Raw genomic sequence first — 16,866 nt, forward strand, 5'->3', positions numbered from 1 at the left:
GGGTTTGAATTTTAAGTATGCTACATCAAGTAATGGTAACATATTCCTGCAAATAGACACCGAACATAAATCTGATGACATTTTACACTGATTCTCTAATAAGATGAACAATTTATTTCTTTTTTAATCTGACTAATGGTAGTTTTTAATGACATTTTATAGAGGATTGCATGGAGCTAAAAAAGACTGGTGTAGTATTTTTCATAAGTCCTATACGTAGGACTAATGTACTGTAAATAGTATGTACATTGTGTGAAACTGAAATTTTGGTAGGTGATTGCTAAGAGAATAGATAAGACACTGTGGAAGACTGCAGTTATTTAAAAGTTTGCAGCTAGTGCACATATTCGAATCACTTTGTCTAACCCTGTTGCTCCAAAAGTGTACAAGGCTAGGCCATCTGTGATTGCATTTTTAATACAATTACCTGTATAATATAGTTTCTGTCTCCCAAGTCCACAGTTGATTAAAACTCACCAAGAGCCATTAGTTTTCTTTAATTTGACAGAACTGGCACAGCTGGTAGACTGGCATTTCTTAGAGTGGTAGTGCAAACATTAATCCATTTTGATAGGGCTGGGGACTTCAGGAGATTCTTCTGCCCGGCAGCGAGTCTTAAGTTGGTAGCCTGACGGAAAACATTGCGTGTTGAACAACCTTTGACAACTAATGCCCATAATGTTATTTTTGTCTCTGGTGCATTTGTAAATTTATTCGAAACTTTGGTTTAAGCGAAACCCTGGCAGATGTGAAAGGTGTGGCAAAAAATATTGAAAACAGATTAGACAGAGATATAGCAGCAAACCTTTTTAGATGTGGTGCCAAAAATGGGATTTTCATACTGTATATACATCTGCCTATATAATACACACATCATCTAAATACATAAATGCCAAGGGTGACAGTGCTTAATTTAGGATGTAAATATTGTACTAAGATGGCATTAGGGGAACTTTTCTTTGTTGTAATTTATTCACTTATATAGCTAAATTAGCAAAGAACAATGCAAAACAGTAAAATAGTCAAGAGCATTGCATTAACAAGTAATATCAATCGCATTAAAATAAACAATTACACAATAAGTATCAGTAATGTTGGCTCTAATTGTTTTTAGCTCTTTATATAAGGCAGAAATATCCTGCATTACCAGTCAGGGAATATTTCTAGTGCCTATACTGAAACATCATACTGTAATTACACACGATGGTAACCATCACCAGTATACTGTGTTCTTTTCAGATGTGCTGTATTCACATCTTTAAACATCTCTTCTGCTTTTACACTTGTGAATTAGCTATTTAAAAAAAATAGCAGGTAATGTACTTTGTGCTTAATTGTTTTTTTAGCCATATATTGCTGGTTTCAAACTATCTTGGGAAAAAAAGAGCACATTCACAATACTGTACAGTACTTCGAGGTGTAATTGGTTTGAAGAGGCTTAGGTGGTGTCAGCTACAGCCTTAGCTCCTGCCTCCTACAGGCTTCACTACTATTAAACACTAGACAGCTTTAAGCAAATGGCTTCAGTACTATCAAAAACTAGACAGCATTAAGCGAACAATACTTTGGGCTTTCAGTAACAAAGAAGAGAATGGTCTGACAATGAAAAGAAAATACTGTAGGACCTTTGCTTTCGTTCAGTGCAAAAGCATGTTGCCATTAGTGACACTGGCAGGAGGGCCTTGCTGTCTCACTGCATACTCTGACACTTGTTAAAGGTTATATAACCTTTTCAAGAAGACATAAACCAGCAACATTTGGGTTATGTAATTCTGACCAATTGCAGGCTTCCTAATATTTTTACACTGTATTGGAGAAATCTCGTTTTATGAGGTTAGCAATTCCTTTCTCCCTGCATGTCCCAGTGACACATCTATGTGTTGCTTACTACAATTACAGTTGATGGTACTTAAGACAGATTAATTTTGATGATCAGTTTACAGGTCCCAGAGCGCCTGAATTTACATACAACTATTGTCTGATAGGGGCAAAAAAAATCTGGTCACTAGGCGTGCCATTAACTACAACTTGGTCTGCCATCTCAAGATTGAGAGCTGTGCTTAGATATCGTTTATGAAGGATTAATATTTCATGCTTAGAATTTGTGTGGTCAAGAACTTTGAGGACTTAGAGTATTAAAGTATAAAAAGAACTGGATATCCTCTCCAGAGATAAGGTTCTTTAAAGATCTAACAACTTCCTGCCTATCTAGGGACATAGTCACTTGCAAACTTGAGGCTTAAACAGAAGATAATGGGGTGAAACATATAGTGCATGGATAATACATTTTTTAAAGTGAAAACAGTGTGCATAGTAATGTAATCTAAAACAGAGAAAGCAGAATCAAAGCAGTTATGTTAGGGTGAAGTTGGTCATTTCGTTGTGTTTTCGTGGAAGTCTCAAGAATATGGTCTGGGGGCAGTTATTTACTCCAGGTATAGGTCAGAGAAAATTCACAACACTTACAGCTACAGATGATGACTCTAGATTGGTTTGAAGAGCTCTGTGCTGCGATGAGTGTTACAATGCCTTCGGGAATCAACACTATATAAATTGTGGTGGGTGGTGAATACAGACGGTACGCTTCAAAAGTGTTGTTGGCTGCAATTATATTTAAAATAATAATAATTATAGATTCCACAAATAATGTATTATTGAGTAGCACTTACTGTATATAAATAGAGGCAGATATGATAACTCTGGTTGTTTTAAAGTAATGTAAAATAGAAAACCTTATTCATTTGAAGAAAAAAGGCTAGTGTCAAAGTCATATTATATACACCTTCTGAGAAAGTTGAATATTGAAAGCTTCAGTATTTCCCATTTTGATTCCTTACCATTGTCATAAAAATGTGATGGCATAATTATAGCTATAGTGTGTTGCTTGGTTTCTAAATTTAAGTGCACTGGTTTGCTCTGAAGAGAAGAAGTCTATCTAAAAATAAGTTAGACTTGACTATTTTGTGCACCTGAAGTACAATTTCCATCCAGTTCCACATTTAGAAATGTGTTTAGGAAATGTTAAACATTAGAACAAGGCTGCTAAATTAAATCTGTGTGTCTTGTTTAAAACTTATAATATTAAATACGTAACAAAATACGTCACTTTTAAAATGTTATGTTGTTTGCTGAAAAAGAATGATGTCTCTTCCTGCTTTTTTTTTTTGTTGCTCATTTACAATGCTGTTTATTCATTTTCCCTCTGTGGAATTCCTTTGTGCGTGAATTGTTCTCTTTACCAGAAGATAAAGTTTATACGGCAGCCTGAATTCACTATACGAAAAACCAGAGTCCCATCTTAGGCTGAAAGGCATAATGGTTGAGCTATTAATATTCATGAGCCATCTCACAGAGCTATTGCTCTCGGGACTGATCGAAGTATGGCACACTGCTGCCGCTGCTGCTGAGAGGAGAGTGCAGTGCATGTGACACAGACAGCACTAACACAGTTCTGAGAAGGCAGCTCTGGCAATGACAGAGCAGCATCTCACAGCAGAACCTCTTGCTGCACCAGAGTCTTGCACTCTCCCAGCCTCCCGTTAGGCACAATGTGGCTTCTTGGATTGGCTTTGTCTTTTCCTTGATGAGCCATCTGCCCTTTGTGTTAGTGCGTTGAAGCCTGATTCTTTGTTTTTTCTTCTCTTTGCTTGCTTTTGAAGGATTAATGAACAAGATGACCATGTAGAAAGTCACAACCTGAGACATCCAGAATGGGAAACTATATATGGAGCGGAGCTGGTCTGCAGCCTTGAAAGTGGGAATCCTCTGGACTTTAACTGGGCTTTTGGTACTCCTGGATGGTATTATTATTATTATTTTTTGTAACCAGAGGAATTCTTCATTATATTTCCTTTACAGACAATCAACTGGATTTCTTCTTCCCTTTTTCAAACAGAGCCCTTGATTTGTTATATACCACTGATCACTTAAGAAGCGTTTTGTTTTGTTTTTTTAACAAATTCACCTAAAGCGACAAGCAATACTAGCCACGATGGGGGACATGACAAATAGCGATTTTTACATAAAGAACCAAAGAAATGAGGCCAACCATGCGGGAGAGTTTGGCTGCTCTCTGGAAGATCTGCGCTCCCTTATGGAGCTGCGAGGCACGGAGGCTGTAGTCAAAATCCAAGAGGACTATGGGGACACTGAGGGGCTCTGCAAGCGCTTGAAAACATCGCCAACAGAAGGTAGGCTGTTTGCTGATATGGGTTGCAACTGTGGCTTCTTCTTAGAAACTCTTCTCACTGAAGCAGAGGATGGCACACGGCCCTTTTTTCCTGACTGTGCAACTGCTCAGTCCAAGCTATTACTGTTAAACTTAAGTTGCCATTAAAGCAATTATTACAAATTACAGATGTCTTCGTGCCTACAACCCTGTTTGATCTTAACTAAATGGCATCAGCGCTGGCCACAAGAACACATCTAAGTTTCCATTTTATCAAGCATTCACACAGTGGAGTTAATGCGCAAAGAATTGCTCATTGACAGCAGATCAATGGTTAAACAAAACGCATATCTTTATAGATCTAAAGCAACACCAAGAAGTATACTGAAAGACTCTATTTTCTTTTTAGGATGTTAGTTATTAAGGTGAAAATGTGGTCTTTAAAATGAAAAAAATTCTAAACCTGATACAGGGCACAAGGAAAAAATGAGCTACAAATGATCCTAAATTGTCAATGTTATGTTAAAATCTTTAAGCTTCAGCTTTAATCGAAACTTTATGAAATATATGAATAGATCTATTCCATAGATCCTCATATTCCTATTGTAATTTTCCATCTTAAAGTTCTTGAAAACCATAAATAACTAAAGAAAAAGAGCTTTTTATTCCTTAGCAAAGTGCTTGCATTATTGTGTAGTCTGTTTTAATAATCTGTGACAGCAGAAAAAGACCTTTTATGAATTTCTGCATTCGTTGTTCATGGCCCAGTTAATTTTGAACGTGCTTTGGTAGTGTCACAAGCTACAACACTGTAACCACAGATTAAATCCATTGGGCTTTACTGTATGTCATTTCAGTATTCTGAATCTGTGTCTACTTTCTGAAAATATACAATTAGGCTGAAAATAAGGCGCAACAACCCATTTGACAGCCTCAAGAGAAAATTAATTTATCAGTGACATTTTTCATAGTATTAGAAAACCGAACAGTGGTGAAGGCGTTTAATTCTTAGGGTACAAAAGACGTTTTGCCGAGATTATGTGATAGTATAATATAGTTTTGAGAATGGATAATTGTAGCAGTTTTATTATACTCTGCAGAAGAAATGCCATGGTTTAAAGAAAAGCCCCAAAGGGGCTTGTAGGTGATGATGTCTGCGAACCTCTAACTCTTATGTCTAAAAAACAAACATTATCTTACCAGATAGCCAAAACAGCAAAGTGGTTTTCTACAGGCACTATGATATACCTAATTCAACTGGAATGAGCAGCAAAATCTACAAAATACTGTACACCACATTTTGTTTAATATTTGTAGTTTTGCCTTTTGGCAACAGAAATTTAGTCTTCAGGTATCATGAAACGACCACATTTATGCATAAGCAATGAGAGAGGGGGGCTTGTTCAACAATGAAAGTCTTTAACATTTAAACTGGAAGTCTGTGTCTTCCAGCCAGATGCAATACTAAATTATTCTTCTGACACCCCACATTTAATTGACGTTGCAAGAATCTGCTTACATGAGTGTCCTCTAGTTAGTGTGATGTAAAACTTGTATTGTTCTGTTCATGCAAGTCAGGTTGATGGTGAAAGTGGTGCCTGGTAATGAGGACAAATGATCATATCACATCATGTTCATGTGCTGGGCAGGCATTCACTTTCACAGCTCAGTTGCCTTCATGTGCTATTTTATCTTTGTCTTATAGCATTATTAGTTATGTGAAAGGTTATTTGCTGTTTGCAGCTCTTTACTTTGCTGAGGAGGATCTTAAACCAAGCAGTTTCGCACGACGCTCCGAACTATTAGATTGGATCCCTCCACCATATACAGCCTACATCCCCTGAGCTTCAAGTTTCCGACATGTTCACATGCTTCATGGATAATGAATTCTGTGCTGCCAGTTTCGGAAAAAAATAAGGGTAGATGGGTACTGTGGTGTTGTCTTCTTTCTAGGAAAAGGAGATGGAAGTATTCAGGGACTCAGTCTTTAGAGAAGTTGATATCTTAATGTACTTAGCAACAAGTAGTCTAATGTGGTTTGTTGCCTGTGGTGTGACCAGGTTGGAGACCTCCCAGAGCACTCCTGGTGAACTCAGTTGTCATGGCTGTCGTTTAACCAATAAAACTGTAAAGGGTAGGTTTATGGTTCTAGAAGACTATGTTTGAGAACAGTATCCTACCAGTTGTCTCCACTGGTGACGTACTTTCATGACAGCTAAGTATAAGTGAGTAAGAAGGAGATCAGAAAATGAATGTGGTTAAAATACTACAGTAGACAACAAGGGTTTATGTTACAGTTAATGCACCTTCCTTTTGGAACAGGTGCGACTCCTGCAAATCCAACTGCACATTCAATTATTTCTATTACAATAATGTTGAGCATAAAAACAAAATCTAATAGCCCAGTTCTCATTCAGTATTTCTTTTTTTTGTATTCTGGACTCCTAACGTATTGCATTAACTAATATAATTAAATGGGTTAGAAAATATATTAACCTGTTGTCTGGATTTCTTTTGGCTCTGTTGGCTTCATCTGGCCCTATATTTGTATTTTTTTAAATAGTTTTCTGAATATTCTGCTAAAATATTCACTTTAACAGGCACTATAGGATTGCTGTTGTTAAACATTTTTATATTTATTATATATTAATTTTTTTCGTATTTGATCAACTTCTGGGGTGGTCTTTTCTGGGTTCCATTGTCAGAAGTTATAATCTTATAATCAGTATCTGATGCTTTAGAGAAGTCGTCCTCCCATGTGATTTAAGATGTTCTATTTTCTTTCTGGTAGTCCATCAGATTTCAGCAGAATTTGACTCTGGAGTGGTGCCCTAAAAATAAATGATATTTCTAAATTTTCATTCTTTATTTCCCAGTGGAGCTTAAACAAAATGTTCTCATTTGCAGGGGGAGGGGATAATTTACTACAATTAACAGGAGGCGGCAAGTGGTTTAGCAGATTTAAAAACAGTTTATTATGTGGGTGGATATTTTAATTTCAAATTTAATAAAACATAAAAATGGGCATAAATAATAGTTGCTGAAACCTATTTGCAGTACCAGCACAAATGTTTGAAATAAATGAAATGGAAACTCATTTATTTGAAGACACCTACAAATTAACACACCAAATATATTTAAAGAAGATACAGCTTGCTTATTTTAATCTAAAAATGTGAAAACCCAGCTTCCCGTCTAATTAATGTTTTAAGAGCAACACTTTCACCCAACTGAGGTGCACTTATACTTAATGAAACCAGATCACTAGGTTACCCTAATGTCTGTTTGTCATGTTACATGAGACAAGTAAGCATTGTATTATGCTTGCTTTGTCAAAGTTTATTTAGTTACATAACAGTCTTATTTTGAAACCTTATCCTTTCAAAACAGTGAATTTAATTTTTTATCAAGCGTTTAAAGTCCTCTACTAACTAATCAATAAAGCAAATGTTTTTAAATCAATTATCTGTATAGTATAGTACTATGTCATTTTTAATTGGATTTATTGCAAAAATATGCAAACAGAATTATGTGTATAATTCAATAGAAACATTTCAACACAGCAGGAACACCCATGTTGTGTACTTTAGCTGTGTAGTATACCTCGCTATCAAAAACATTACAATAAATGTGTGTTACTGTATTAAAATTTTATACAGTACTAGCATTGCTATATAGACTATAGTACTGTATATTACATTATACAGTATATAATAGTATATTTTATAAGTATAATTATATTGTAGTTCAGGTGGGTAGCTGCATCAGCATGCATAGGCTGCAAAGGAACAAGTAATAGGTTTATTCCATGTTGAAAAGAGAAGAAAGAAAACAACTTTTCGGCCGTGGAGCCTTCTTCAGGTATGTGTATATGATAAATTTATCAGCAATTCAGTAGTTAAGATTCAAATTCAACCTGTCATTACTGTAAAGTGAAGTGTGTAGTATTTTTTGTAACCAAACATGTTTCTAAAGGAACACAAACCTACACCACATTTTAGGTAAGATCTCTGAAGTTTGTAAGATCACTAAATGAAACAACAGCTTTAGAAAAAATCTTTTTAACTATCATTACTACAGTATTTTGTCAGCAGTCGGTATATTGTTTTTACTCAATGATATGCTCTAGTAAGTGTAAGTCATTTGTCAAAAAGATAATTCAATAAAAAAAAACAGGAAAACTGCTGCTAGTCCAACTTCAAGTGCTGCCTGTCCTTTTTAGTAAGATGTTTTAGGACTAAATGTAGCCCCTTGTAGTGTCCTCACTGTGATATGAAATAGAAAACCCGATATCTGGAATTCGAAGACTTTTTGGAAAGGAACAATTTGATGCCATGTCTATCTGGTAGCAGTCTAGCTGGAAATATATAGTAATATCATCGATATTTTGAGAATGTTTCTGCAAAGCTTGAGGGAGGTTACAGTTACATGGAACCCATAAGTAGGATTCAATTCTCCATTTTCATTATTCTCAATTGTTGTCTGGAGTATGATACCTTTTGACTTTTCTGGACAGGGACACAAGCTTGAAAAGAAAATGAAAAGCTCTGTGAAGTTGTGGCACTGATTGTAATTCCTAGAAGGGGAGCCTCGTTTTGTAATGATATGCATTTGTTGTTCAATTTTGAATTCCACCTGAACAGCTTGTGCTTCCCTAATGATCATGCTAATCTACTCTTCCAGCTCCGATTGTCATTCCCCTCTGAGTTATCCTATTTAATCTTCACACCACCAGGAATTGCCAAGATGGAACACAATCTCTTTTAATAAGAACTGTTTTTTCCTGCTCCCAACTTGCGGGTCCTTCATTCCACTGGAAATTCTTAAAAAGAGAATCTTGAATCTCAACGGACAGATTATAAATTACATACTGTATAACCACTTGCTAGGCAGTAACAGAGCCTTTCAGATAGATGACCTTGAGATAAGACTACTCTAGTGAAAGGCTATTAGGAGTCTCTATTTGAAGGAGTGTCATATGTAAGTTTTATGTACAGTATGCAGTTCCTATAAATGACTCATATAGCTTCTTTGGGAAATTGGCTCTTACCAAAATGTGCTGCTGTACAGTATGTAAGAAAAATGTGGAAAGGAGTGTACAGTGGTATGTTACATTTATTTTAACATGATTTCCCTGGAACCCTTTAGATCTGTTTAATTTTTCAATATGGTAAATCACTGTTACTCAGAAGTCTAAACTGCTTTGTCCATTTAATCGCATGATGTCATGTTAAGAAAATGATGATGTCATGTCATGTCAGAATTCCAAGTAATGTCTTACTACTTGTAACTTTTACAGTCGCCGTACTTATGCTTATGCATCAAATTTAACATTAGTTGATATTATTTGGCATTTGGCTCAAATTCCCCTGCTTAAGAATAAACATGTAGTCTAGACACGTGTATAGCACAGCGTTTGTATAAACAAGACACTTTTGCCATCCATATGTTCTGTTTAATATGGTTATAAGTCATTCTATATTAAGTTAGGTTGTTCAGGACTACATGTAACCACATAGTTCTTGGTTTCTTAATGTTGCTTTTTAAATACAATGATATTATAAATAAATATAAAGATTATAATAAATAACATGGAGTATTAAAAAGTACAATTATTCAGTTAGGTAAAGAAGTCCTGGTATATTTGCTCTGGTTTATTTGATGCCCCCACTACTGTCTAAATCTATCCATTGAACATCTGCTCAATTTCCTTAAAGGTCTTTGGGTATACAAATATGGGAAGTTTTATCTTTTAGGTTTGTGCAAAATCCCATTACATATATTTGTTTTTTCTGAAGAGATCTCACTGAATGTTCAACACAAATCAAAGAGAAAGGATATCCTTTTACAACAGACATCTTTCTAACTTTACTAGGAACTGTATTGTGCTAGTACTGAACTATCGTTGTTCATGCTGTAAGTCTTGTTCTGTGCAGATTCAGTTCCCATACAGTAGTGATTGGTAAGAAGGTTTGCAGTAATATCAATCCCCAGTTGTCTTTGAAAAAACAGTGATATATTGAGGAAATCTGTTTCAATTGATTTGGCAAAGATAGACTTGGCCTTTAAAAGTCATAAAAGAGATTTTTTCCTCTCAAAGTTTCTTTGATTTTCCTGCTTTGTATAGTGGTACAGGAGCCTTGCATATTGCATTCTGTGCTTTAAGCCTGTTTGGTTTATTCTGGTTTTTCCAATGTTAATGTGAATGTTACAGAGAAAGCTTTTCCTACTGTATTTTGTGCAATTACCACATTCTACACACTGTGTGGTATTTTAGATTTAAATATCTTTCTGTCTCAGTTACATATTCTTGAATGATCTACTCTGCCTTTGTAAAAATAGATCCAGCAACGAGTAAGAAGTATTACAAGTAAGATATTTCCTTTGAGTCCAAGTAGTTGCTTCGACAGCACAGTCCCTTTCACAGATTCATTCCGACATCTGACACTTGCTCACAGCAGAAAGGTGCTCGTGCATTTCCTTCTTTATTGGTTGTCAGACCTTTTCACAGGAAATCACAGATGTTCTGATGGCATTTTCAAAGCACCGTGTTCGGGGAAGAAGTGAAAGGTCCTCTCAAGATGGAAATGCATAGACATCACTTTGGATGAGTGAACTATGACTTGTAATACAAAATGGCCTGATGCCCTTGGATGGTGAATCATTTGGAGTGTTCTACACCTTAGTCTTCTGATCTGTCAGTTCTGGACACAGGGGGATCCTGACAGCTGCCTTGCTGAATTAACTTGGTGACGGCTGAGGAGAGCTGGTTGCTGACTAGGATTGGTTGCATTTTTATTGTTGTTCACTTAATTTACAATTTGAATAAGCTGCCCATAGTTATAGTTCTATTCAATAGGTGGCTTCCAGTTGTATAGCATTATTTAAGATCCCTCCTTTTCTGTTGGTACTGTAACTCTTCACATTCACACCCCTTCTGGATGTTAACCTTGGTAAATTTGCTATAGTATACTTGCACTATGGTTTTGCAATGACATTCTGTGGTGCTAACTTACTTTTACCGTGGTTTACTACAATGGACCATGGGAATGTCATGATATACAAATGTAAGTGTTCATGCAGAATGTTTGCTATAATAAAACTGTGGCATTTCCATAGTGTACTAAACCTCAGTGAAGGCATGCTAAAACTATGGTAATACTATGGTAAAATTACAATAAAAGTGGAAAACTATTATGGTTTTCTGGTATAAAGACTATGATTGGCATGCTAACACTTAATGGAGTGTTGTTTCTGGAGTTAATCTAGATTTTGTAATAGAGGAATTTCCAAACTCAGATTATGTGCTACAGGTTTATCTCTGAAGATGGTCCTGCACAGTCAAAACATTGTGTTTCCTTTCTTTACTTTTCAGCATGGAATAAACCCGTTACCTGTTCCTTTGCAGCCTACGCATGCTGACGCAGCTACAGTACCTACTAGAACTGCTTATAATATTGTTATGTCAGCCTTCCCCACCTCATTTAAACCTTGTTCATATAGGATTTGTTATTGGCAATTTTAAATGAACTCTGAGGGTAAAATGGACCCAAACTGTTCAGTTTAGGTAACCAGAATGATAATCTACTGTAGTCTAATGTAATATATTTACAACTCAAAGCTCATCAAAGTATTATACTTTTTTTTTCAGAGCAGGAGTAAGTTGTTGTGGTGTATTTCATGTATACATGGAATTTTATCATAGATCATGTACATTTCTTGATTAACCTGATTAACAGTACAGTACAACATCTTATAAATCTTTGGTTTGCTGTACATTGTTGAAAAGAATAAATGTGATAACCCAAATATGTTAGCAGTGTATGATGTTTGGGACCCTTGTTATCTGGTAATCAGAATAAGAAGCTGCCTCCTTTAAAAAATAAATTTAAAAAATGTGTACATCAGAAAGGCACATGCATCTTGCACATATCAATTAAAACAAGAGTTATGATTAATTTTATCCTGAAATATTTTGGACTGATAATTCTGAAACGCAACACACTTCAGATGGAGATTTTGACCCAAAAACATGATCAAGTCTATTGTTAACTTGTATACTATATAGCATAATAATATCCTCTCCTTTCAAGTTCCCATCATAGTTTATTCCAAGAATAAATTACTTCATGTTCTGCACATAAAATAGCACATTATCAACACAAGGACATCTCAAGGTCACCAGCAAATATTATATTAAAGAACATTTAGCATGATTTGTCTTTTCGTTTTCTCAAATAAACATTCATTTGATCATTTTTATTCAGAATACTGTAGCAGGGAGATGCCAATCAGGGTTTATGTGGCAAGTATGGTAGTTATGTTTCTGTGTGTGAGAATGTGTGTTGTCTGGTGGATTCCTGAATGATAAATGATAGATGGATCACCTGGTGTTCTGTGCAAAGGGGCTGCCATTAGATCTGTACTAACTTTGGCTTTTGAAAGGCATGGTGAGTGTAAGGGAACTGTTTAATTATTTAATGTCTGTGTAGGAGTGTAGACTACCTACCTACATGAAGCATACGTTCTACTATTTCAAAAGACCAATGTCCCTGTTTCCTTTGTACACTCATGGGGTTTGCTGACTTACTGTTTATCATATATTCAATACCGGCTAAAGTGAGAATGATAATTTAAGATGCACCTTCTCTAGGGATGACTTGTGTAAGCCATATAATATGAACATATAAAGACTTTGAGAAAAGGATGTGCGGCCACAGGAGTGTTAAGGCTATTGTTTTTTTACTGTACTGTGTCTATTGAAGGTGTTTTAATTATTATAAAATAATTTCAAGGATTCTAAAGAATACAATATACTGTACCTTTCCTGCTGAAAGGAAATGGGATTACAGGCCTACTTGTATAGTACATTACATTTTTTAAATTAGATTTTAGAATAGTACGGTTTCGCAGTTTTTGTATTATGTGAGCCAAGTTTGGCCCAATAATTTGTATAACAATTATTAAAAAACAAGAAGTGAAAAGAAAAAATCTTGTGAATTGATGGAAAATGTTACAACTGCTTTTTTCCTTAGTAAATTGGGTGCTTGGTATTTGTCTGTACAAAATCATAGAAATTCTGCTTTAGCCTCCCAAAACAATCTTTCCAAATCCTTTTTTATGAATTAAAGAGGAAGATATTGAAGTATCTGTTTTTTGCACATTTTCCCTTGTCATTTTCTTACTTCCTTATCACCTGAGACTTAACTGTGTGCAGTTCAGCTCTTCAGTATTGTATATTAAAGGCTGGAGTTCTGTGTTACGAGCTTGTATCAAATTCTGTGCTCTATGCTACAAAGGTAGAAAGAAGGTCATAAGGAAGAGCTTTCAAGAATGAAAATAATTGGTGCAGATATACTGTATAAAAACTGTAGGTAGTTTAAAGATTAATGTCTAACAATTGTAATGAGGTTTTCTTAACAATAACAAAAAAACAAGGATTCTGTATTACCTATGTATGAAATGGCAGTTCATTTCCAATCATAACCAATCATGCTGAGGATGAATTTCAACTCCTGAAATGAAAAACCAAGCCCGCCAGACCTGTAATGGTGCTCTGTGTGTGTCTCGAGTGATTTATGTGACTTAAATTTCTGTTCTTTTGCTTTACAAAAAAAAGACAAAATATACAGCAAAGCACTTAAACGTTAATGGTAAACGGGAATGCTGGGTTCATGTAAGGTAATACTCTGGCCTTAAAAGATTAAAGTTAAGTTTAGGAATGTGTACTCATGTCGCTGTTCTTAGAAATAAGATTAATAATGGATAACTTTCTAATTTGATACCTTCAGGTTTACTGACTAATCTACTATTCAAAATACTGTTAAATGATAAAATGCATTAGATTAGCCCTATAGTTAATGTAGGTCACAGAATGAAGGTACGGTATAAGTTTCTTGACACAATGTAAATCTATCACAAACTTTAAACAAGTCTCCCTTTACTGGTTTACTTTCTAAGATGTCACAGTAAATGAAGAGTCACTGAGTGGTGTCTATTTACAGTACATATAGTGTAATCATACATGTACCATGATATACAGTAATTCGTCTTCACTACCAATTCTACTATAATCTGTTTCAAGTTTGTGGCTTTGAAGAATGTTACTGTAGGTACTGTAATTTGGGAGAGCATGGTACTTCTTTAGCTCAGATATTGTACGTACATAGCTTTTTGCTTTTGGTGTTCACAGTTACAGTAAGAACACAAACTACAAAACAAGGTGAGCCGCTTGTCACTCATCATCACAGTTTCCTTGTGTTTACCTCATTAGTTCCTCAAGTAGAAATGACAGGAGCTGCTGATCAGAGCAAGGGTGGTGGGAGTAACTACAGTACATGGGCTAGTTGGACCAAATAGCATCCTCTCATTTGTAACTCTTCTTATATGATCAATAATCCCACTTCAGCATTTGATCTGAATATATCTGCAAATGGGCAAGCACAATTAAAGAAACAAAAGGGGGCTCAATTTCAATTTATTCAGTTTTTCAAGTTTTTCTGATGTAAGGGTGCACTGAATATGGCAAGCAGAATTCTGAAAAACTGCGGTATTTAGATTAGTGCCTTGTAATTAAAAATAAATATTATAGTTACATATTTTTCAATGTGCACTTTTTTCCTTAAGAATTTGGTATGACATATACAAACAGATATTGTACAACAGCACAAAGCATTCAATTTAATTTTTGCCAATAATACACATATTAACATTAGTATTCAGCCTAATCTTAAATTAACTGATTCTGATTTATTACTTTGTTTAGATGATAGAGCAACAAATCTTCTTCCATCCAATAGTGGTAAGACTAGTCATGATGATCTGTTTCCCTTATGAACCCCATGAATGTGGGATTATTGATGGTATTCAAGTCATTCCTTGGTATTTTTATCCTTTTTTTTGGCATTTGAGGCACAATTGCAGTGTTGTAATGGTTTGTTTTTTCTTGCTCCTTCAGAACATTGCTCATATTCACTCTTGCCTTTTTCATTCTGATGCTAAAAAGATAATGTGCATTTTTCTTTCCATTTTCAAATGGATAAATATCTTAATTGATGGTCCAACTAAATATATTCTTAATGAGTTGCAATATGTTCGAAGCCAAACTGCCCAGGTTCTAACTAAAACCTACAAGCATTTTACTGCTGTTCCAAATGTATTACTATAAAATTAAATTTAAAAATAAAAAGTAAAATGCTTACTTTTAAGGCTTAGAATGGAAGTGCTCCAGATTGCATGAGCAATTTCGTATCCCCCCATATACTGTATTTCCAAGTTGTCTGTGCTCTCCATACTCCAGTCTTCTTTCTACAGTATGTCCAATATAAGGTGAGAAACTGGGAGATCATAATTTCTACTTAGTTGCTGCTAGACTGTGGAATGTGTTTTCCTCTCATGCTAGATCCTGTAAGAGTATTAATGCTTATTTTTATTAATATTAAAGGATTTAAGTTGCACTGAGATAATTGAGTTCCAGTATTGGCATGCCCAAAGATTACATTTCCCCAAAGAACTTTAACACCACAACACGAAGACAGACATACTTTGCTCAACACACACTCTGATCTGTTACGGCTAACTATGGAAAATGCTATAAACAATAAGCTTTCTTGTTCGCATCCCACAAGAAGAAGATTTGACTTTTGGCACACATTGGCATGAAATGCCGTATATGGTATATACAGCTGTGTAGGTTTGTCAGAGAAGGATCTTTCGCTAGTGACTTTTTCATGGCCTACTTTCTCAACTGATCTGCATTTTAATGTGCGTCATTGTGATGGGGATACATCTGACCCCTCAAACAGAAATCTGACACTGACACTACAGTTGCTCGACACATGACATACGCTGTCAGTGCTTCTTTTTTCCTGTTCTGTTTAATGGAAAAAGCAAGCACTTAAATAGTTTTATAACTAAAAAATGTTTTTTTTGTAATTAAGGAGCAAAATTGGAGTTTACTGTATATTATGTTGTATTTGGAATCTGGACTATGGCACTATATATATCACTCGTATAAATATTCTGTAATTAAAGACAAAGGTGAATTTTAAGTTCATAATAAAATAAAGTTCCTAACTACATTTACAAAGTGAATACCATTATGAGTGTGTATAAACTTCTCCAGTGATCTGTGTTGCACTGGTTTGATATTAAACCCTTGGGTTGCTTCTTGTCCAGGCCATCAGTCGTTTCGAAATGGAGAATTTTAGTGTCTGCAGCAGCTGTTATCTAATTAAGTTGCCATTTAACATTAGCATACCATTTCTAGCCTCATTAATGAATGAAGCAAATGTGGCAGATGTTTGATAAATCTTTTAGAGCCCCTTATTTTTTCTATGACTCTTCTGAAAGCTAATTCCTAAAGCTTCTGAACTTTCGATGGAATGCATACCTATTCCATTACTGCAATGCTGGTTCTTTATAGCACTGGTGTGTTGTAAGAAAACCCTACAAAACAGCAGCAGTAAAATATTGGCATTGCCGATCCAGGCTTGTTAAGTCTATCTCCTGTTCTCTTTTCTTGTTTACAAAGCAATGCCAAAGTGAAATTTTGCATGTCATTGCATTAATCTTTCTGCCATTGCGTAAATATGTATTGTCACAAAGGGTAAAGGGTGAACCTGCTCTTCTGACTTAAGTGGATCAGAGGCAAAAACATTCAGCATCAACTTTCTCCAGTTTAATTTGTTCTGTCACTC

General features: G+C 35.3%; 1 protein-coding gene across 14 annotated transcripts in view; it reads left to right on the top strand.

The window, feature by feature from the left end:
- Window positions 1-16,866, top strand: part of atp2b2 (ATPase plasma membrane Ca2+ transporting 2) — a 171,729-nt gene that overhangs the window by 80,358 nt on the left and 74,505 nt on the right. For all 14 annotated transcript variants that reach the window (XM_088636812.1, XM_088636815.1, XM_088636825.1 and 11 more), the window contains one exon: window positions 3,660-4,190. In XM_088636812.1, the coding sequence (XP_088492938.1) occupies window positions 3,992-4,190 (199 nt within the window). In that variant the 5' untranslated portion in view covers window positions 3,660-3,991. The remainder of the gene's footprint in view (window positions 1-3,659; window positions 4,191-16,866) is intronic.

The sequence above is a fragment of the Lepisosteus platostomus genome, chromosome 6 (assembly GCF_059453375.1).
Source record: "Lepisosteus platostomus isolate fLepPlt1 chromosome 6, fLepPlt1.hap1, whole genome shotgun sequence".
NCBI lineage: Eukaryota > Metazoa > Chordata > Actinopteri > Semionotiformes > Lepisosteidae > Lepisosteus > Lepisosteus platostomus.